We start from the raw sequence: 25,074 nt of genomic DNA, 5'->3' as shown, positions 1-25,074 counted from the left end.
TCACGCTGTTGTTGTGATTCCTCGGCATGCTTTCTTTTCTTACTTTTCTCTATTAGCTGCAAGCCTTTTGGCATTAGCTCTTTGAGCGGCTTCCTCGACTGTTTCTTCTGCCATTGTAGGTTCTTCTGTCATTTTAAGATCTATAGGCCTTATTATATACTTATAATGACGTCATATACAAAGCCTTTGACGTCATAACAAACATGACGTCAGTCGACAAACAACTTCATGACGGCATAATGCTCAATCCTTATAATTACGTCAGTCGACACACAAACATGACGTCAGTCACCACACAAAAAACTTATTTATATATATATACTAGCTGTTGGGGTGGCGCTTCGTGCCACCCCAACACCTAATTGGTGGGGTGCTTCGCCCCCCCCCAAACCCCTCCGCGCGCGTAAGTCGTTACGCGCCATATTAGTTATGCGCCATTGTAGTTGTGTCCCTGTGTCCCACCTGTGAATATAGATAGATTTATATATGTGTTTCAAACTACGTAAAAATTGCGAATAAACAACATTCTTGGCTTTCCCATTGTCTGTGCATATACAAAGCCGTATGTACTAATAATGACGTCATATGCAAACGCTCTTTTTACAAACAAACAAACATGCATCCACACAACTCGTTTTTATATAGATAGATAGATAGATAGATACAATACAAATTAACTGCGTAAAACTTGCGAATATACAACATTCTTCGCTGTCCAATTGTCGCTGCATATAAATACATTGTCAGGTTTACCGACCCTCGAACATGCAACGTACAATTGTCCATGGGAAAAACAATCAGTATTAAGATCTATACCACATTTTTCTAATGATTGACTTTGAGCTTTGTTAATGGTGATTGCAAATACTAATCGAATTGGGAATTGCAATCTTTTAAATTGAAAAAGCAGATCCGTTGGAATCATGGGAATGCGAGGAATAAGAACAGCCTCACCCTCATAAGGCCCTGTCAAGATTGTGGCCTCTATTAGGTTTTCCATTGTTTTTTTTACGGCAAGTCGCGTGCCATTGCAAAGCTTTGGTGGGTTGATATTTCTTAAAAGTATTATTGGTACGCCTATTTTTAGTTGTAGCACGTGTGGTGGAAACCCTGAAGGATCTATGGAATTTAAAAATTCAGATGGATAATTAACCGCTTCATTTGGTTCCAAAACTGTGTCGACTGACTTGTAAAGGACTGCCTGGTCTCGAATCTTGGTCAAAACAATATTGTTGATTTCGTGGACGTCTATATTTTTGGGTGCGAGAATCGCTCTTTCACTTAGCCATTTATTATTTTTATAATTTTTTAGAATATTCGGAAATACTTTTTCAATCAATTCATTTTTGGACGTCACTAAATTACAGAAATCAGCAGGTAGTTGTATACGTCCTGAAATTGAGTCTACTGTTTGACCAGAGCCATCGTTTTGCAATCGGACACGCATATTTGTAGTTAATTTTAATATTTTTACGTGTGCCCATAAATTAGAATTTCTTTAGGCAAGCATTCATTTCGTCTGCAGGAGTTAAACTACGTAAAAATTGCGAATATACAACATACTTGGCTTTCCCATTGTCTCTGCATATACAAAGCCGTATGTACTAATAATGACATCATATGCAAACGCTCTTTTTACAAACAAACAAACATGCATACACACAACTCGTTTTTATATAGATAGATAGATAGATAGATACAATACAAATTAACTGCGTAAAACTTGCGAATATACAACATTCTTCGCTGTCCAATTGTCGCTGCATATAAATAGATTGTCAGGTTTACCGACCCTCGAACATGCAACGTACAATTGTCCATGGGAAAAACAATCAGTATTAAGATCTATACCACATTTTTCTAATGATTGACCTTGAGCTTTGTTAATGGTGATTGCAAATGCTAATCGAATTGGGAATTGCAATCTTTTAAATTGAAAAGGCAGATCCGTTGGAATCATGGGAATGCGAGGAATAAGAACAGCCTCACCTTCAAAAGGCCCTGTCAAGATTGTGGCCTCTATTAGGTTTTCCATTGTTTTTTTTACGGCAAGTCGAGTGCCATTGCAAAACTTTGGTTGGTTTATATTTCTTAAAAGTATTATTGGTACGCCTATTTTTAGTTGTAGCACGTGTGGTGGAAACCCTGAAAGATCTATGGAATTTAAAAATTCAGATGGATAATTAACCGCTTCATTTGGTTCCAAAACTGTGTCGACTGACTTGTAAAGAACTGCCTGGTCTCGAATCTTGGTCAAAACAATATTGTTGATTTCGTGGACGTCTATATTCTTGGGTGCGAGAATCGCTCTTTCACTTAGCCATTTATTATTTTTATAATTTTTTAGAATATTCGGAAATGCTTTTTCAATCAATTTATTTTTGGACGTCACTAAATTACAGAAATCAGCAGGTAGTTGTCTACGTCCTGAAATTGAGTCTACTGGGAGCTTTCCGTTTCCAATTGTCAGCAATTGATCTGAAAATGTTTGACCAGAGTCATCGTTTTGCAATCGGACACGCATATTTGTAGTTAATTTTAATATTTTTACGTGTGCCCATAAATTAGAATTTTTCAGGCAAGCATTCATTTCGTCTGCAGGAGTTGATCTAGGTATTATAGGTAATGTTTGCCTGAAATCTCCCGCAAGCAATATTAATGTGCTGCCAAAGGGTTTCGACTTCCCTCTCAAATCTGTTCAAGCATTGATCCAGAGCCTCGAGCGATTTTTTGTGTGCCATTGTGCACTCATCCCAAATAATAAGTTTGCATTGCTGCAATACTTTACCCATCCCAGATGATTTGGAAATATTGCACGTGGGAGTTTCTGTAGAATGCAAATTCAGAGGCAATTTCAAAGCGGAATGAGCAGTTCTTCCACCAGGCAGCAATGTTGCGGCTTTCTCTATCAACAGCAAGCCTGATTTCTTGCTGTTCTTGTAATTCCTCGGCACGCCTTCTTTTTTCTCATTTCTCTTTTAGCAGCAAGTCTGCTTCCGCGTTGCTCTGGTAGTTCCTCGGCACGCTTTCTGTTCTTTCTTTCTCTATCAGCCTCAAGCCTGTTTCCTTGCTGTTCTTTTGATTCCTCGGCACGCTTTCTGTTCTTTCTTTCTCTATCAGCCTCAAGCCTGTTTCCTTGCTGTTCTTTTGATTCCTCGGCACGCTTTCTGTTCTTTCTTTCTCTATCAGCCTCAAGCCTGTTTCCTTGCTGTTCTTTTGATTCCTCGGCACGCTTTCTTTTCTGACTTTCTCTATCAGCAGCAAGTTTTTTGGCATAGACTCTTTGAGCATCTTCATCGGCTTTTGTCATTGTAAGTTCATCAGTCATTTTCTGTTCTTTCTTTCTCTATCAGCCTCAAGCCTGTTTCCTTGCTGTTCTTTTGATTCCCCGGCACGCTTTCTTTTCTGACTTTCTCTATCAGCAGCAAGTTTTTTGGCATAGACTCTTTGAGCATCTTCATCGGCTTTTGTCATTGTAAGTTCATCAGTCATTTTAAACTTAAACATTAATAGATTTCTACGTGAACATATGTCTTAAATATCTTGAATGACGTCACCGTCAAAGCAAAAATGACGACAACTAACTTCATGACGTCAGTCAACATAGAAACATGACGTCACCTGACAGACAGACAGACACACAGACAGACAACTTATTTTTATATATATAGATATATATATATATATATATATATATATATATATATATATATATATATATATATATATATATATATATATATATATATATATATATATATATATATATATATATATATATATATATATATATATAGATGGCAATAAAATGATGTTGATGAACAGAGAAGAAACCAGAAGATCCATAAAGATGGTTAACTGAGGATTTATTATTAATATTAAACATTAATCTAAGGGCTTTATTTTGTAGAGTTTGAAGAGGTTTAAACGTTGAAGGAAAAGTTGATGCCCAAATAGAAACACAATAAAGAAAATATGGATTAACAAAAGAAAAATATGTTGTCTTTAAAATATCCCTTGGGAAAACTGGCGTAAACGAGAAAGAATGCCGATATTTTGCGAGATTTTTAGAGACATTGTTTTCACATGTTCACGGAAAGACAGATTTTCATCCAAGATAATTCCAAGATATTTAAATGGATCAACATGTTTTAGCACCCTATCAATTAGATAAAGAGAAAACTGTTCTGTTTTCTGAGAACCAGATCGAGAAAACAGCATATATTGACATTTTTCTCATTTAATGAAAGTAAATTTCTGGCATACCAATCCCATGCAGATAAAAGTGTATTGTTAACATTATGAAAGAATATGGATAAATCAGCATGGGATGCAAAAATAACAACATCATCTGTAAACATTACAATTTTACAAAGTGGTAATACCTTGGGTAAATCATTTATAAATAGAAGGAATAAGGTCAGTCCAAGGACAGACCCCTGAGGGACCCCATAACTTGTCAAAAAAACTTTCCAAACAGATACCATGAATTCTATCATGACATTCAAGTTTTCTATCCGTAAGATAAGTTTTAAAAAAAGTTAAAGATTTTGAAGCAAAACCATATTTTTGGAGTTTCATTAACAACAGACGATGGTCAACTGTGTCAAAGGCCTTGGCGACATCAAGAAATACCGCCAACGCATACTGATCACTGTCGATTGCATCATTTATCTCAAGCAGAAGTTGATGAATCACCAACTCCGTTGATTTTCCTTTAATGAAACCAAACTGAGAAGGATGAAAAATATGTTTACCAATGAAATAATTATGGAGCTGATGGTTTGCTATTTTTTCCTAAAGTTTACTAAACACTGATAAAAGTGATATACCTCTATAATTTGAAGGATCACTAGTAATTACGCCTTTATGTAGTGCAATAACATTAGCTTTCTTCAACAAATCGGGAAAAACCTCCTGTACAAATGACAAATTATATATGTTTACACGTAATGGGGCAACATCAGTAGCTACCTGCTTTACTGTTAGAGTAGAAAAACAAAAACTCATCAGACTAAGAACTATTTTTAAGCTTCATGATAACTTTTTTCACATGTTGGGGCGTCGTTTCAGAAAAATCAAAAGGGTTTTCAGTTTGATGATCATCATCAAAAGAAATGGTAGGGTCATTTAACAATTGAGAAAAAAAAAAATCCAATTTAAGCTTTTTTCCTACTGAACTAAAATAGTCTCCCAATATATTCAAGATTTCTTTACGGTCAGTTACCTTCCTTCCATCAACTTCTACGCAATCAACACTAAATTTAGATTTATGGCTAGGTCGAATTCTTTCATTAATCAACTGCCAAATTTTTTTCATATCTGACTTATACTGAATAAACTTATCTTTATAATATGCTCTCTTTGCATATCTAACAATTGAATTTAACTTATTGCTATATGCTCTATATTCTTCAAAAGAAGCATCACTTGAAATTTTTGACTTGACTGGAACTGTAGTTCTATGGCTTTATACACAGCCTGTGTTATAGTGTCCAAAAATTCATTTCTAAACTGCTGTGGAGACACGGTGTCTAACTTCGTAAACTCATTATATACCTGTTTTCTGATCTCATCGTCTATTCCTTCTCGCAAAGTCAACAGATCGCTTTGCAGTGAAAAAACTGAGTTCGATAAATCATTAGGTAGACCATCTGAATCCTCCATGCACAGCTTAATAGCCCTTTGAACATTTTTTCGCCCATCCTTTAAAGCGTCAGCATGCTTTGTTAAGTAACGCCAAATATTCTCTGACGTCACGATTTTAACTTCATCACTACCATAACAGGTAACCTCATAATTACAGCCACCGTCCTTGATACGTATCACTCGTGTGATTTTACACGGCCAAAGTTTGTAGTATCGAAACTGAGCATACGCTCTATCTCCCGCTTGCATAGCTCCGGAAGCAAACAAAGTCAACTAGCAGGAAAACACTTGAATATCGCAAGGGGGGTTTCTTCTCGTATTCCTATGCCCCTCCCAACTTCAAACAGCTGCTCTAGATTTGTCAGGAAAATTCAGTTAACACTTTTCACCTGCGTTTCCTGCTTGCAAAATTCTCTAACTAAAAGATTCTGACTTCACTGCTATAACAATTGGCTTATATACAGTAGCGGTTGAAACTAGTTGGTTGTGCAAGCTGGCGGGATTTAAGCATGTGTTTTATCCGATTGAATTGAAACTTAATTAGCTGTTAACTTTTTGAACTCTAATTCAATACTGAACTCTTAAGTAGTAGTGATATTGGTAGCTGCAGAAGTTTCAGCCAAATACTGTAAACTGTTGCTGGGATATTGCTAATACACTAGTAGTAGAAATAGTGGCAGAAGTAATAGTATGAGCAATAGGAGTTGTATTAGTGATAGCAGTAGTAGTATTTGCATTAAGCGGTAATAGTATTCATATTATGCTTTTCTGGTCTAGTACAACATCCCCTCTTCATGTCCTGATAGATTCAACTCAATACTTTAAACCATATCTGAGATATTGCTGATACATCCTGTTGATAATTACCCATTATCTATATTAACAAAAAAAAATTGTATTATTACAAAAGGATAACATAAAATAATTTCATGAAAAATAAGGTTGATTAACTTAGCCAAATTAAAGCACTAGGACAAATTCTTTCACAGAGACATAACTCTCATCGGGCTTATATGCTCCTAAAAGATGGTTGTTTAGATAGAAATCATTATATACTTAGGGGGTAAATCTACATATACTAAAACCTAACGCGGTTTTTTTTGCTTTTAAACTATAACGTCATGCAACTACGCCTTCTGAGTGTTAAAATTTTCGTTTTAGATTTTTTTTTTTTCATTTTTCAACTTTGCAATAGCAAAAATAACTTATATTGAAATTTTAAATGTACATAATGTCAAATTAATATTTAGACACGAGTAAAAAAGTTTTAGTAAGATTTTTTCAGAACATGTAAACAAATCTGATTTGCTAATGTTGCCATCGCACAAATTAAACAACAGGAAATGTTAATCCGCACTACAACGGAAGAAATCAAAAATACAGTTAAAGGTAGACCACATGAGCAATCTATTGAACAGAGACTCGAAAAATACGCGCATATTGCGGTAACAAGTGCTGATAAAATTCCGCTAATTCTGCATTTTATATTAAGAGACTCAAAATTTGAGCCAGCTATCCCGGATCCCGAAAATCGAGAACTACCCAATAATTGGGCATGGCGGAATGGTGTCAAGAATCTTCTCTATGTGATCAAAGTAGATGGGGGTATTCGACATGATACAGTATCATTCGACATGATACTGTATATCATGTCGAATTGTTATGACGGAAATGCTTGACACCTTATTCATAAATGGTGGGGCAAATACAGAGAACTGTTCTTGTGCTATTAAACACTATCGCCGATATACAACTGGATCAATTTGTGACTTGGCAATACTGTTTAAAAGTAACTTTGTCATACACCTCCTTCACGCCTGTGGCTGTCGTTTACCTCATCTGAGTTCTCTACCACCTGAATTGCTATTGAAAATTGTTTTCTGATCTTGACATCAAATCGGCCCTTCGTTTTTCGACCGCATCGAAACTTTTCTATGAAATTGTTTTAGACAATAAGCTTTGGAAGTACTATTTTTTAAGGGACTATCCAAAGGTTTTCCAACAGTTGAATGCAGAATTAGAAAGAGACTGGCTCGAAACCTATAAAAGCGAAACTGTAGAAAGAAGACGCCAGCGTGAAACGAGGAAAAGGGCTGTGTGGGTGCCAGAAAATCCGCCGTTCACGGACCCTTGGAATCCACGTCCACGCGTCCCATATCCAGTTGTTCCTGATCCTGGAATTCCACTCCCTTTCATACCTAACCCGGACCCTCATGGACCTGAGATTCTCCCTGGTCCTGCACCCTTTCCGAATCCTGAAAATGATGGATTAGCTGGTGATTTGCTACCCAGACGTCGCCACGATTTTCGAAGAATGGCTGGTCCAGGAAATTTTGGAGGAAGGAATTTCTTTTAATTATTCGCAATTGTATCTTAAAAATCAAGCCTCGCTTAACTTACATCATTGTTGTCTGTGTTTGTTCCTCTTGTATATTCAAATGTTACTCAAGTGCCGTTGAATTTCATCCTGACTAATCTGTTACAGAAATAGTAAAGAATTTAAGCCCATATTAATATTCTTCTAATCCAATATAATGTAGTAGAAGATTTTAAAGATTTGAATACTAGGAGTTTGAAAAGTTTAAGAATTTTCTGCCATCCATCGTCTAATTGACACTGTTTTCTTTTCTCCCCTTCCCAAATATTGTTCCTCCCTAGATTCCAAAAATGCCCTTTTCTGGTGTCCTCATTAAAAAAAAATGCCCCCCCCACCTCCCCAGACTTTGGAAAATACGTTTTTGTATCTTCGTTTTTTTTTTAATGAAGAAAGTCCCTAACCCTGCCCCTCCAACTATATTTACTTGAAATGGCAACCCTAACACCTCTTTTTTTGAGAACCTGAAAAGTGGGAAAATACAGCAAAAGATTATGCAATCGGCAAATTCAATCCCCTCCTCCCTTAGATCTGCAGTTTTTACGCGATCTAATCAAGTTATTTGAGGATTCCAATTTGTGTGCTATACATGCCAAGCGATCTACTGTTATGCCAAAAGATATGGAACTCACCCGCCGTATCCGTGGAGACAAAAAGGGAGACAGCTTATCAAAGATAAATAAAAATAGTGAAAAATACGCGCAAAACGAATTACTATTATGCCAAAAAGATATTCACAAATCTGTGAATATCCACAGATTTATCCTAATGCTTTATTTGGCTAATTTAATACACTTTATTTTTCATGAAATTGTTTTATATTATCCTTTTGTAAATTTTTAATGAAATTAAGCAATAATCAATGCAATTGATATAGTAAAACTTTTAAAGACTTATGATTTATAGATAATAGATTTGTGCGCTTTTTGGGGTTTAGCCCTAATTCTTGTAGTTTTTCTTGGAAAGTTGTTTAGATGAACATCAAAATAGGAAATGCAGGGGAAAGTCCATATAAAATTTTTGTTTTGACTTTATCACATTGTTTTCTCTTTCTGTGCTTCAGTTCGATTAGCCTGACCCCGAGAGTTTCAAATTAAAACTTGGCTAATATATAAAGAAGCCTGAGACTATCGACGCTTCAATCCTTGCCCCAGTCCCTAGCAAGATGAAAGTTTTGAAATCCTCGACAAATCTAGAAAGTAAATTTACTTTGTCGCAAGTAGAGGAGGTAGGACATGGTAGTCCGCTGACAAATAGGCTAATTTCTTTGTATCCTACTATCATTAATTTTATTTTGTAGCATATATCCTTGCCAATTGCCAGATGTGATTTATTGCTTTCTACTTGCAGATATTTTACCCCACAGAAAGGAGAACTTAAGTCGAGGAGAACTTAAAATTCTTACTGATGATTTATATCCTGTTCTTTTTAATTTTTGTAATATATGTTTGGACCCATACTTCATATAAAGTACTATTGGGAGATGCTTTTTTTTGCAATCTTTTAATGGGTAGATGTTATAGATAATGGGTAGATACTGTTATAGTTAATATAGATAATGGGTAATTATCAACAGGATGTGTCAGCGATATCTCAGATATGGTTTAAAGTATTGAGTTGAAACTAAAAGGACACGAAGAGGGGATGTTGTACTAGACCAGAAAAGCATAATATGAATACTATAACCACTTAATGCAAATACAACAACTAATACTATTCCTTTTGCTCACACTATTACTTCTGCCATTATTTCTACTACTATTGCTAATCCTAAGGGTATTACTTAAATTTTCAGGGAACGATCAGGGCGATGTTGAACTGAGTCGAAATACTGGATTATCAAATGGTGTATTTGCAATATCCCAGCAACAGTTTACAGTATTTAGCTGAAACTTCTGCAACTACCAATATTACTACTACTTAAGCTGCAACTTCTGCTACTTCTTCATCTACAATTTAACTTAATCAAAATAGCTGTGAAAACTTTCACTGAAAAATATGTTGCTTTAAAACTAAATCAAAAGACATTAAGTGTATGCTTGTTGTCAATAAGACGCACGGCAATATTACAAGAACGACTGGGGGTATTAAGTGGAAACTTCAGGGCTACTACTTTTACTACTTCAGTTTTTCAGGTTAAAAATGTCACCTTCATATTCTCATACTTCATATTTTCATTTTCATGGCTTCATGCTTCTCACCGAAATGTAAAATATTTCGCCAGGTTTCAAATTTTGACTTTCATTGCCTTAGTCTTAAATTTTGACAGTAAAATATAAACATATTTTACAAATATTATATTGTACAAATATTCCCTGCGTAAAGCGAGACTGAATGCCTGGGATGGTCCTTGTGACAAGAAATCCTGGGATCGTGTTATAAACAGTGTTAAGTGTTCACCTCCATTTAATTCGTCTCTTCGGCTATGTGACTCCAAAAAAGCCACTTAGGTGCACAGAATACTGAAAATATAGTGCCTAGTAGACAGCAACATGATTAGCCAATGGGGCAGGTTTATTACATAGCAGAAATCAGTTAGAAAAAAAAAAGAAGAAATGTACCTTTAAATTCTCTACTCAATGTTCTTTCTAAATAAAATACTTGTTTCTGTTGTAATTGCAATAAGTACAAATTAGGATCTGGTCTTCAGAAGGTATGGGGGATGTCAGCCCTATTGATCTTGGATTCTGCTTGTTTTGAGTTTAACTTGGTTATTTATTGTACTTTTCTTTATTTTGGGTTTCATTTGTTTATAGATGGGGGTTAATGGTAGTTTTTTGCTTGAAAAATTGTTTGACTTCATTTTTCTAACGTTTAGTTTTATATAACTCTTTTCTTTTCTTTGAAAAAGTTTTTTTTAATTAACATGTTGCAAACTGTATAAATTGCAATTTTTGACCCTATAACTCCATCACATTGTTACCCATTAAATTCTGAAAATACCCATTTAGATTTTGTATCTTCATTGTCTTAAATCAGAAAAAAACCATGACCCCTCTACATTTTTATTAATTAGTGCCTAAGTCGTTGAAGAAGCATTAACTGTGTGTTGGAAAACAACTTTCAACACATTTACAAAAAAATAAAATTTCAAATGGGGGTAAGTCTACTTTCATCAATAGTTCATGTGAAAGACTTTAAAATCGACGACGATCATTTACCAATCACGTGCCAACTATCTTGCTCCATGGTGACCTCTGTGCAACGTAACTCTCCCAAGTGGTTCTCAAAGTTAAATTGGGAAAATGCCAATGTTCCACTTTATGTATTGACATTGTCCCAGTTATTATCATCTATTAAAGTGCCTTTCCACTTATTGAAAACATCTGTATCTACAACTTCAACTCGGATAGATATCAACTCGTATTATCAGCAAATAGTGTTCTGTCTAAAGTCTGCCACTAAAACAGCTGTACCCTCCGAGTGCGTGCGAACGGGTACTCGCAATCCCTTTTGGAAAGTTGATCATAAAGTGAAGATAGCTAAACAAAAAGCTAAGTTCTGGCTCCGTATGTGGATAGCCTGTAATCGTCCTTCTTCTGGTTCAGTACACCAAATAAAACAGAAAACCAAACGAGAGTACAAATATTCCCTGCGTAGAGCGAGACTGAATGCCTGGGATGGTCCTTGTGACAAGAAATCCTGGGATCGTGTTATAAACAGTGTTAAGTGTTCACCTCCAATTAATTCGTCTCTTCGGCTATGCGACTTCGTTTCTCATTATAAAAATATTTTGCTTTCGTTTAATACTAATCTCCAAAATCATTTTACAAAGCTTGTCAACTCAATCCTCCCAATTCGTATCAACCAATCTCAAGTGTTGTCGGTGGAATCTGGTGTTATACTCCGAGCTCTTATGCAAGTGAATAAGTCTGAGTCTCTCGATAGTGATGGTCTTTGCTTCAAGTTTTTTGCTTATGATTGTCCTGAACTGCTGAAGCATTTGCAGTTATTGTTTCAGATGTGTTTGGCACAGTCCGTTGTGCCAGATAGTTTTTTGTCCGGTTGTATATCTCCCATAGTCAAGAGGGGTAAGGACCCCAGTGCTTGCTCTAATTACCGTCCTATCACTGTGTCTTGTTTTGTTAGTAAGCTATTTGAATATGTACTGCTACCGGCCATTAACTCCAAGTGCAATTTTACACCCTTCCAGCTTGGTTTTAGAAAAGGTATGGGCTGTGTTCAAGCTCACCATATTGTGGGTCGGCTAATGAAACAAGTTGTTGCTCAAAAAAGTCCCCTGTATTGCTTTACTGTTGACATATCTTGTGCTTTTGATAATGTAATTCATTCAAATGCTTTGTTTTCTCTAGCAGCCTCGGGTGTTAACCTTTCTATTGTTTCCGTGCTTAAGTATTGGTATGCTAATTCTTCAGTTAGGGTGAAGTGGAATGGTACGGTAGGGGAGTATATTCCTGTTAAAAAAGGCGTTAGGCAAGGTGCCGTGTTATCCCCGAGCATTTTTAAATGTGTTTTAGCTTCGTGTCTCCAACGTCTTCAACCGTCAATTTTTTACAATGATAATTTAGGCATTAGTCACGTTGCATATGCTGATGATGTTCTGCTTCTTAGCCGGACAAAAAATAGTCTAATTACCAACCTTTACCGGCTTTCAGCCGCACTATCCACAGTAGGCCTTTCAGTTAATGCCTTTAAATGTGAGTTTTTGTGTTTTGGGAGTCCTCCACCAGCATCACCTCTTTGCTTGGGTTCTTCAACTATACCATGTTCAGCAAGTATTAAATGGTTGGGTCTCTCTTTTTCCACGTCACTTTCGTCTACTTGCTCCGCTATTACGTCCAGCGTGCTGAAAAGTATGCGGGTTGGATACGCGAAAATTTCACCAAATCGTGGTTGGTATAACCGAAAAGGACTATGTCGTCTTTATTCTAGTTTTTGTACCCCTGCTGTTTTTTATCTTTCTGATTTTGCTTTCCTCCTTCACAAGAAGAATACAAAGAAAATACGCTCAGGATATTTTAAGTATTGCAAGTATTTGCTGCGTCTGCCTCGGTGGTATCATAAAATCATAAAATCGTCTCTAAATTTGACATCGTTGATGCGCCCTCGCGACTGAAACATTTATCAAAAGATATATGTCTTAAAACTCGGCAAATGATTGGTGTTTTTGACCCTCTTTGGCCATTTTTTGAAGGGAGGTAATTTACTTATGTTGTATGTTGTTATGCTGCTATGTTATTTATGTTGTTATGTTTTTTGTCTTGTTTTTTTCTTTTTTTTGTGTGTTTACTCCACAGTTTAATGTACTTTGTGGGTTATAAATAAATTATTATTATTATTATTATAGTCCTTTTGATGGCCAGCGTTTACACCCTTCCTCTGGAAAATACCGCCCCACGGAAATACCCCACCCCTTTTCTCTTTTAATTAACATGTAAACAATAGGCGAATTGTATAACTTGCAACCTTTGCCCCCATAACTCCATCCCATTAGTACCCATTGGATTTAAAGATACATTTTTACATTTTCATTGAAAAAAATTGATAAAACCCAAAGTACCCCTTTGGATTTTAAAATATCCGTTTAGATTTTGAGTCTTCATTTTTTTAAAGGAGGAAAAACCGCGACCCACCTACATTTTTATTAATTGGTGCCCCAGTCATTGAAGAAGTATTAAATGTGTGTTGGAAAACAACTTTTGCCACATTTGCGAACAAATAAAATTTCAAATGGGGGTAAGTCTTTTTTTTTGTGGCCGGCGTTTACCTCCTCCCTCTGGAAAACACACCCCCAGAAATAGCCTACCGCAGCGGAAAATAGCCCCCCTCGGAGTACATAGAAAAATAGAAAATAATAGAGTGATAGGCTGCGGTTTTTTTTTACACACATAAATTAAGAAATTATTCCTGTGGTGGTGCAGTGAGTTTGTTGTCAGCTTGAATAATATGGTTCAAATTCAGCTGTAGCAATGTACTGCAGGGCCAACGCAGGGACTTTAATAGTCAAGATGTCTGGATAATCCAATACAAACACTTGCAAACAAATTAAGAAATTTAATCAAATATATCGGGTAGGCTACCTTAATTCACAGTTTGGATTTTGGTGAGCAAATGGTGGCATTATGGCGTATTTTCATCTAATGAAAGCTTAGTGTTATATGACATATCCCCTCCTTTTTCATCCTAAAACATTAAAATAAAAGCCTCTTTAGAAATATATGAACTTTGATAAAGGTTCGTATTGGCATACCGTTAAAACTAAGTATGTGAGTCGAAATACTCCTTCAGAGGTCGGAGTAATCATTTAAGATAAATAGATTTTCGAGAAAGTGTTAATAAAGAAGGCAAATACTGTCACCAGCTGACTACTGTTGACTACTGTCAACCAGCTTCTGTTCAACAAGTGAATAATAGGGAAACTTATAAGACAGTGGAATGCAATTTTGAATAAGTATTTCAACCCTGTATCCAAGGGCCATCCTCAGCGAAACAAATGGAAAAAAATGAATATAAAAGAACTCGCATTAAAATATAATCTTTAAAACTAAAATATTTTCAAAACAGTCCTAGCATCATTACTTGAAGGAAGTCGCTATATATGCCACGTTGTTATGAAAAGTGATAGTTTGATTAGCAAGTTTTTGAGATTTTGTCAAAGTTGACACTTTTTATTAAAATTCTATTTAAAAAAGGAAAAAAAAATAGTAACTAGTTAATGCTTTATTGCCTATAACTAAAACCATTTTTATAAATCTATTCTGTGTATTTCTGTCTCTTTGTTCTATTTTTCTTGTTGCACCCCTAAACAAACTAATATCTAATTTTACGAATATACAAGTTGTATCTTAATCCTCATTTCCTACTCTTCATTACTATCATAATTACTAAGCAATGCAATAAAGTTAGACGACATGCTACCTATACAATTAGTCACAATGAATGCATGCCCCCAAAAGATGGTTTAAGACAATTTTTTTTGACAATGCACAGCTTAATTTACTCGCTATAGTGCTGAGAAGTGCAAAGTCGAAAAATGCAGAAAATATAAAACATCATATTTTTTTGTAGATGATGAACAGCTTTTTATTTTTAATGGTGGATGGTTTTTATAACTTGCTATTTTCGTATTGATATTTTTACATCATTTTAATTTCAACAGATTTATTAGAACTTTAATCCTCACCAGATTTTAGGTTAAATTTACGATCGGCTACCTACCTATGACGCATAATTGTCGAGGTTCCCTTTAAATTACTGGTATTTCTTTGTTAGCAAGTTTATCGAAGCAACCTATTATGCGTCCCCTGCTAAGATGAATCCTGGATCCACTCCTGGATAGGCATGAGCATAATTTTAAAAATGAACAAATAAATTATAATTGATAAACACAAACAAATCTTTTCAAGTAAAAGTAAAGAATTAAATTAAAACACAAACAAACAGGAGGTGGTCTGTGTATGACGAGGTGCCCCCCCCCCCCTCAACCATTCTCTGTTCACGGTGAAGTTTGATGTGTCCCGCAAATGCTTCGGAGTACCAAGTAAACTTTATCGGGAAGAGCAAGGGTTGAATGGGTGTCAGTCCTCTTTATATGCAGTGTAATTCCTACTCCTGTCGTTTGAGTAGGACGGTGGGGGGATTCAAATAGGTTGAAACGTTAATCTTGAAACTTTAAGATTTGGACAATGATCTTTCTAAATATTACTATTACTATTACTATTACTATATATATTACTATTGTTAAACAAAATAACGACTAAAAAAGAAGTGAAGAATGCGTAAATTAAATTAGAAGAGATCGTGAAACAGAGGGATTTATTAAGAAGGAAAAACAAATTACCCAAGACGATTGTATACTATGGGGACATTGAAGTTAGAACAGGTTTTGTACATCATCATTGTCATGCTCCTGGGAAAATATTTTTTTTCCCAGGAAAATATATAAGGAGGAGCATTGTCATGCTCCTCCTTATATTTTGAAGCTGTATGCATCTGAATAAAATATGATATATACATCGATTTTTGATTAAAAAAGGGCAAGGATACTCCCCTTGTGGGCCAAACATTTTTCTTCTATGGAAAATTTATCTAAAAAGGGTACTTACCTACATTTTTAACTATATGCTCGTTTTAAAACAAACTGAGTCGAATTGTTGACGCCTCTTTGACTATTAAGGTCCTTGCGTCAGCACTGGAGTTTGTTGCAGTAGTATACCCACTATTCATTTAACGATGCCCATAGCCACTACTCCTTTCTTCCTTTAATGATTTAAGTTGAACGGCGACTCCCTTAGGACAAGGTGCAGGTGCGTGTCACGTAATATGGAATTTTTTCTAAAAGATGCAAGTGTGTGTTGCGTTATAGTTTCTTTGATTCTTCAAAACCTTCAGGGGCCCGCCAAATCAGGATTACTTTGGCTGTTATGTAATAGTTTCATTGATTCTAAAAAAACAACCTACGAGACCCCACCAAATCAGGATTTCTTAGGTTGTTATATAATAGTTTATCTGATTCTTTAAAAAACCTTCAGGGTCCGCTTTTGGGGAACCTTCAAGAGGCCGGACCCTAGCGGGTAATCCTACCAGGACCCCTAGCATCCAATTCCAACAGAGAACCCTAGCGACCAATTCCAGTGGGGCTCTAGCATCTAATTCCATTGGGGGCCCTAGCATCCAATTTCCCCCCTAACTTAATCACCGGGGCCCCTAGCGCGGAATTTCACTGGGGTACTCTACCATCCAATTCCATCGGGGACCTATACGATCCAATTTCACCTGGGGCCTTAGTATCCAATGCCAACGGGGAGCACTAGCATCCAAATTTACCGGGCCCCTTACCTAACGTAACTACTGAGGTCCCCTTGTAGCTCCCCATACACACACAAACGCACGCGTACACTCACAAGCACATACACCCACACACAGACACATACACCCACACACACACACATACACCCACACACACACACATACACCCACACACAAACACATAGAATTAGACAGACAAAAACACAGAGACATGCAAACAGACGCTCAGTCACACATGCATGTTTGGGGAGACAAAAACACACACGACAAATACAAAATCAGACACAGAAACAGACACACACAAAACACAGATACACACACAAACACACAGAGTAAACAGATTTAGAGACGCAAAAACTACCAAGCTGAGGTCAAACCCACCATGCCACCGCCACCACAGGACTAGTGTTCTTCTCCAAATGTTTGCATATCATTTAAGATTTTTAACCGATAACGCCAGTTGGAACTTGCAGTAAATTTCGCAACATTACCCCCTCTTTTCTACCAGAACCCTGAGTATTTTATCTAAAATCTTTTCAAAATTTTACGAATGGGATTAATTATGTTTATTGATCAGTAACTTTTGCATTGCCTTGGATCACCTTTCTTTAAGAGGGGGAAAAAACAAGTGATGTCTCCAAAAATATAAAGGCAAATGCTACCTGTGAATTATGTTGTTGAGTGAACTTAGGAATGCCCAAATTATTTGTGTACTAGTCCAGGGGCCACAAGTATAAATGGTGACATTCCCGGATCAATTCCATTTCAAGAACAAACGAGACGGTGTCTATGCAAATTGACCATGCTGATAACGAATATGGCATGAGTATGCGGGTCAATTTTTGATAGTTATTTTGCTACTTACTCTTCCTATTACTGGAAAAAATAAACTGAATAGATTTGAAAAGTACAACATAAGGTGGTAAATTTATATGAATTACACTCATTTTTATGTTCGAAAAATTGGCAAGTAAGAAAGAGTCATTTGGGAAAGGCGAGGTGCGTATTTGTCAAAACCACAGTACAATAAAAGAATGGAAATCGCAATCTTTCAAGGGGCCATGTTCCTAACCCTTCCCTTTCTAAAGAGCAAGACTAGGACTGATCGAGAGACGGCTTGTCCTACACATAAACTCGTACTGGTATTCTCGTACCCTTGAAGAATCTCATGGCAATTCCGTCCTGTCAAGGTGAGGACCCCCCAGCCTCTGCAATTGACTTTTCAAATTTCCTCTTTTTTCAAGTAGAATTCTTAAGGCGTAATCTTCATCTTTAAAAACAAGAAAATCAAGATAAACTTTTGTCAGTTACATGGAAAAAATCAGTACTTTTAATCAATGATATAGACATCAATTGGTTACCATCACTAATTTGACTTTGATATTTGTGAGCTTTGTGTTTTTTTTTTTTACCTACCACAGGACAATTTTATACTATTAAATGTGATTTAAGATTGTGAGAAATGTGAATTATGATTTATTTACGTCGTATTTTATACGACGTAAATGTGATTTGGATGTTGAAGAATCTCAAGATTAAAATATTCGAATTTAGCTAGGATAAAAAGGCATTCCGGTCATCTATTGAGGTAGTTGAGGGATATTTGGAAAGATGAATTTGGGAATGGTGTGAATAAATCCCGACGATCACAGAAGAGGCAGATGAGCTAGTACAACTATTAACCTCTAATTCTGGTTGTGTGGTGTCTCTACTACTTGAGGGTGCGTCCCAAGCTGGGACAACGGCACTGGCTTCTCACATTGCCAGAAGGACCCACTTCCCTCTAATTCAAGTGTGTAACGCAGAAGAAATGGTGGAACTTAGAACAACCGTAAAGGGTCAAGCCATTAAAAAGGAAAATTAGTTCAAGCAAAAGCTGAGAATTGTTCACAATTTTTAAAGGACAACAATGAGTTTGCAGATGATTTTGAAGACATTTAGATGACTGACTGAACTTGTTCAGCCATTCAGGTTGTGCGTTGGGATCAAGAAGCTGCTAACCCTCCTTGATTTCGTCGGTCTATCTGAACCAGAAGACCGACCAAGAAGATTTAGAAGTCATTGATTCTAGAATTGATTGGAAGTCATTTTGAATCAATTGAAGATTGATTAGAAGTCAGATTCAGAAGAGAAGAAATTATTGTTGTCCTTTAAAAATTGTCTCACCAATTGTCAGTTTGAACTAATTTGCCTTTTTAATGGCTTGGTCTTTTCCGATTGTTACAAGTTCCACCATTTCCTCTGCGGTACATACTCGAATTAGAGGGTAGCGGGTCCTTCTGGCAATGTGAACTGCCAGTGCCGTTGTCCCTGCTTGGGGTGCACCCTCAAGTAGTGGGGACGCTATACAATCAGAATTGGAGTTTAATGGTTGTACTGGTTCGTCTCCTTCTTCTATGATCGTCGGGATTTGTTCACACCATTCCCAAATTCCTCTTTCCAAATATTTGTCAATTACCTCAATAGATGACCGAGAACATATATCCCCAAGATTTTTCTTTTTTTTTATTGTCCAACACCGACAAATTAAACAGTCATAAATAATATATTTAAGAAGAAATTATATATTTGTAATAAGATGACTTCAATTCATTTTTAATTTTTAAATGGACATTTATTTTTTTATGTTTCCTTCTTTCAAGCTTTTTATAGTACGGCAAAATTCTTTGGTATTAATAATTTTTTCGCTGAATTTCCTATTCGCTGCAAATTTTCAAAAATGTTATTTCGTCTTTATTTTTACGAACAAGGTCACATAAGACAGTAAATTCTGAAAAATTAGCTCTTTTATCGTTATTTTAAGCCTTTCTTGTGTAAAGAAAACCAACAAGTTTTATTCCCTTATTTGTATATATGGATCATAAATATTTGTGTTCTAAACCCAAGAGCGTATCTCACGCTTTCAAAATGAGCTATTGAAGTCATAAGGGTCAACCATTGGGTTTTTGACCACTGGTTACTTTTCCAGATATATGTCTACCGCGGATAAAACAAGGGCGTAGTACCACTAAAAAGCTATCAGTTTAAAACTTCATGATATATTTTTACTATAGATTTTGATACTTATTTATTATACCAAACATACTTGAGAAGTGAAGTTTGGTTAATCGTAATGAAATACACCAAAACATGATTAAAATATAATATTTTAACTTATATAATAATATAGTTTGGGCTATATATTTGCACATTGGGAGGTAGGGGTAAGGTAACCTTACCCCCACCCACCCTAATTTGCAAATATATAGCCAAATTATACAAGTCCAATGCATTCTGTCACCCGTCACTGGTCTTTGTGGCTATGAAACCGGTTTTCTCAGATCTTAACCTCAGAAAACTTATTGACTGTGTTTGGTATAATATATAAGTACAAATATTTTATTTTTGCAGCCAGGTTATGATCAGAGCACGTATGTTACGAGAGAATGGAAAATTTCTACCAAAGAATGGATTTTTCATGAGGAAAAATTACTTTAATAATGAAAACACTGGGTATTTCAAAACACAGAATAGACAAGCACCGAGTCAGAATCCAATGATGGACCCAGGAACTATGACAGAAATGATGAAAGGAAATATGACAAACGTCCTTCCCATGATCGTCATTGGTGGCTGGATCAATTGGACATTTTCTGGATTTATTACAAGTATGTTTTTTTTTTATAAACCTTTCTTGTAGACGCCATTTGAATTCATATATAATTTGTCCAGAAGCTGAATCGGTCTGCGCAACTTCTTAAAATCATGAGATTTTACCCTCAAGACTTAAAGATACCTAAGTGTCACCAATGAATCCAAAAAGACACACAATTTGAAAATCAGTAATTAAAGTCTATTGACTGGTTAGTGCTGGGCTAGTCTGCTGAACACAGGCTAGTTAAAAAAAAAAAAAAAACTTTTACAAATTTGCCCATGGTAATATGTTGGAAAAATACAGCAACAACTACTAATATTACTGCTAAATACTCATTGCATAATTAAGTCACATGAGACTACTGTAGCTGCACACGCTCCTCCTCTGCCCCATTCTACTCAAAGCTGCACTTTTCATCCCCTCACATGAAGTTCCAGTTTCCTTTAAATCTTTCCTTATGACCTCCCCCCATCCTGTTCGCCAGCTACCTGCTTTCCTTTTGGTCCGAGATGGACGGCCGAAAAAGCACAATCTTTGGCAATTTGTCATCCTTCATCCGCAAAATGTGTCCTGCCATCTCAGCCTTTCTTTCATTGTAGCCCAATAAAGGAAGATAGAACCACATTTTCGTGCAGCAGCTTATTGTTTGATGTGTGGTAATTAAAACATACACCTAAAACTATCAATAGGACAGTTCTTTTGGAAAACGTTTAACAAATTTTCTTCTGCCTTTCAAAGTCCCAACGTTTCAGAGCCATACTTGACCACTGTCATTACTGTAGCTTCCATTTGTTTGCTTCAGACCTACATGAACTGAATGTAAAAAGACAGAAGTGACACGTAGAATAAATACATTTAACATTTGTAGTTTTTATTGTTATCCCCGTATTTTTAGGTAAATTTTAGATGGTGATGTTTGCTCTTTTACTGATTTTTTATATTATTTACTTTTGTATAGAAGCAAAAAAATGTCGAAATAAGTCTGTATATGTATATATGCATAATTTATTGCCCACAAAAAGGAAAACAACAATGTGGAGTAAAAAAACAACAACAAAGAAATGAACAGAAAAAGAAACAAAAAATAACATCAAATACTATTAGCAAAAAAAAATTGGTTAACCAACTGAAGGAATAAAAAAAAAACGCATCAGAGGTCATAATCAGAAATACAGTTCAAATTTCTCACACATACTTTCATTAAGACCATTTATGTGAGATGGTAAATTATGTTTGTATTTTTAGCTAAAGTCCCTTTCCCACTCACTTTGCGGTTCAAACCCATGCTGCGAATAGGTATTGGGTTGGCTTCATTCGATGCTTCCTGGGTCTCTTCAGCATCATGGTATTTTTTGAAATGGTATAGTATGAAATGTGAGCAAAAATAAGCAGTAATGTGCAAAAATCTGCATTATACAGAGGGGGAGGAGTAGAGGCAGGAAAATAAGAGCAAAAAGGATTTATTTCGCCAAATTGAATGACATGACACTTGACATGACACTTGACAATATTGAATTCAAGAAGCCAAGCCTTAGCCCATTGACAAAGCGCAATCAGAAATACAGTTCAAATTTCTGACACATACTTTCATTAACACAATTTATGTGAGATAGTAAATTATGTTTGTATTTTAGCTAAAGTCCCTTTCCCACTCACTTTACGGTTCAAACCAATGCTGCAAAGAGGTATTGAATTGGCTTCATTGGATGCTTCCTGGGTCTCTTCAGCATCATGGTATTTTTTGAACGTGTTTGGACTTCGAAGCATTTATACTCTGGTCCTTGGAGAAAATAATGGTAAATAATTACTTTTTAAATATTGCCTCCATTTTCCAAATGTCATTTTTATATTCAAAGAAAGCCACATTCAGTTCATTTAAAAAAAATAAAACACATAATTACCAAAATGGATAGCTTTTTAGAAAGAGTCTAGTGATAAATTTTTCTCTCTAACGTTAATTCAGAAAATATGACCGCCCAGATCTGATACTATTGCATTTTGGAATATTACGCAGACCCCTCCCCCCCTCATGGAATGACGGGATAGGAATATGGTGCAGAAATTATCAAAGGTTCTAAAAAGGAACACGAGTCCCCCCCACCCTTAAAATTTAGCATCAGATGGGAAGAAAGACTGTACGCTAGAATCATCACAGTCAAAAACCCTTAGCTAAAGATTTAGAGTGCCCATCTCAAAAATCGAAGGTCCCTTTTATTAAGGTAAAATCAAAGATTTCTTTTTATCAAGAAGCAAAAAAATTCTTTCAATCAAAGAGACTTATTTCCTTTTCAAAGACAAATGATGTCCTGGATGCATTACTGAGTGTTACAAAAATAATGTCTAAACTTTGTTGTCAAAAGTTCAGGTGTGGATTTTGCCTTATTTTTTGTTAATGATTATTTTTATTCAGTTCTGGTAGATTTCACGTAATTTTTAAGCTGAAAAAGTCCAGGTAAAACTTGTAAAACTCCAGGTTTTACATTAGGATCAAAATACCAAATAGATTTACTAAAATATTTATAACATGGATATCTTAAATATTTTTAATATTTTGTATCTCTGAAAATGTCAATGAATTTTGTGCTCCAACAAAGAACAAATGACGTATTTGTTTCTTTTTTTATTGGCCAATTTGATGAAGTTTCATTCATTTAAAACCAAAAATTCATCAAAAGTAGCCGAGATCTGTAAAAAAATATAATCATAAACCCAAGCCAATCGGTAAGTATAAAAATCAATGATTACGAAATTATCACAAAAGCCCAGCAGAATAAGTTGTCAATCTTTTTTTATATCCGTTTTTTTAATAACTCTCTAAATATCCTTTTTTTACCGAAGAAAAAAAAAATTTTCTCCTATGAAACATTTCCTCATTGGAAATTAAACGTACACCTGTTAAAAACTGTTTTTGTGTCAGAGCGAGGACGGTCTTGCTGAGGTCTAAAAATGACGTTTTGAAATTCTTTATACCTTGCAATTAAATCTTCTATTTTTTCTAATTGCGTCAAAATCATTTGTATCTTTTGCTTTTTTCCTTCGTCATATCACGTGAATCCAGTCTCAAGATTGCTATGGGTTTTGTGTCCAATTATACAAATATCTGGGATTAAAAAGATGTTACTCTACGAACCGACGTAACATAAAAGTTTTACCATTATTTCCCCTCTGTAATGTTCTTATTACAATGAAGATATACACCATCTATTCTATAATCCACTAAAATAAAGTTTGCGAAATAATCGAACATAACATAGTTTCTATTTCTATGAGAGGTAGTTTAATCTATTTCTATTAGAGGTAGAGGTAGTTTAAGTGGATTGGAGGCGATTTCTTTATCTGCCATAGAAAAGAATGCTGCAACAAAAAATTTGAAATTGCTTATGTTACTTTCAAAGCTTCTAGGTATACTTTGGCTGTGGTAATTCAAAGGGCACTCTGAACCCACACCTTTCATAGACAATTTTTTCCAAGAGCGAGGACAATTTTGCCGAGGTTTTGAAATAATATTTTGAAATTCCTTGTACCTTGCTACATTTGGGGTAATTTCTAATGGATTTTAAAGTGCTTGAAGTAATTTCTGTATTAAGTTGATTGTAGGCCGCCAAAGAAAAGGATACCGCTACGGAAAGTTGAAACCAGTATTGTTACTGTCAGTTCTTCTAAGAACATCTTGGCGATAATAGTTCAAACGGCACTCGTGTCAATTGGACAAATCTAATAAATGTAAACTTCCTGAATATAATAAAGTACGAATTTTATTATAACGTTGTTCAGAAAGAGGGGATTAAATAGATTGGCACCAGTTTACGTTCTAAAAAGAACGTAAAGTTGAAGTTCTGAACCAGTTTGTGTCCTGAAGAGGAAGATATAGAAATAATGTTCCCATTAGAACCGCGATAATTATACGGGCAGTCATGGAATATGAGAGCAAAAAAAAAGGTCAAGGGAGACAAAATTCTCCATTTTAAATATAAAAAAAGGTAAGGGATACGGCATTAGACTTTACAGTCTGTACCGGCGGTGCTGATCTCCGTTTCTTGGTCCTTCAGCCAGGAAGTGCAATGGGGGGTTGGGGACCAGCCATCCTGTGCTTTCGCGCACCCTTCCTGTTTACCTTCCCCAGATTTCTCCAGGTACCCATTTAGAGCTGGGTCGACTCTGGCTAAGCTTACAGAGTCACGCCACTGACCCCCGTCCCAAACTGAAGAATTGGGTACACTGGGATTCGAACCCGCGTCCTCTCAGACAAAGGATCCCGAATCCAGCGCACCCACCCACTCGGCCAGGACGGCCGACATTTTAAATATACGCTAATTTAGCTAAAATTTTAGCTAAATTTTAAATAAATTAGCTAAAATTTGCTTGTCAATTAGGGGTGATATTATCAAACAGTTCGTGGTGACGAACTGTAGTAAGGAGCGACTCTATAGTAACTGAAACTCTAAAAAACGGAATTTTGATACCAATAGTTATATCAAAAGGATCGCATTTTAATGCTAATTCTAAATATACAAGTTTCATCAAGTTTACTCTTACCTATAAAAAGTTACGAGCCTGAGAAAATTTAAATCTTATTTTAGAGAATAGGGGGAAACACCCCCTTAGAAGTCGTAGAATCTTAACGATCAAATTACACCATCAGATTCAG

At 35.8% G+C, this 25,074-nt stretch overlaps 1 protein-coding gene across 1 annotated transcript in view; it reads left to right on the top strand.

Moving 5' to 3' along the window:
• Positions 1-25,074, top strand: part of LOC136030868 (ER membrane protein complex subunit 3-like) — a 67,431-nt gene that overhangs the window by 40,313 nt on the left and 2,044 nt on the right. The window contains exons 2-3 of the mRNA XM_065709930.1: positions 20,183-20,439; positions 22,061-22,222. Of these exons, the coding sequence (XP_065566002.1) occupies positions 20,183-20,439; positions 22,061-22,222 (419 nt within the window). The remainder of the gene's footprint in view (positions 1-20,182; positions 20,440-22,060; positions 22,223-25,074) is intronic.

This window comes from Artemia franciscana, chromosome 9 (genome assembly GCF_032884065.1).
Source record: "Artemia franciscana chromosome 9, ASM3288406v1, whole genome shotgun sequence".
Classification (NCBI taxonomy): Eukaryota; Metazoa; Arthropoda; class Branchiopoda; order Anostraca; family Artemiidae; genus Artemia; species Artemia franciscana.
The sequence above is the reverse complement of the archived record's forward strand: the minus strand, read 5'-3'. Positions and strand labels throughout refer to the sequence as shown.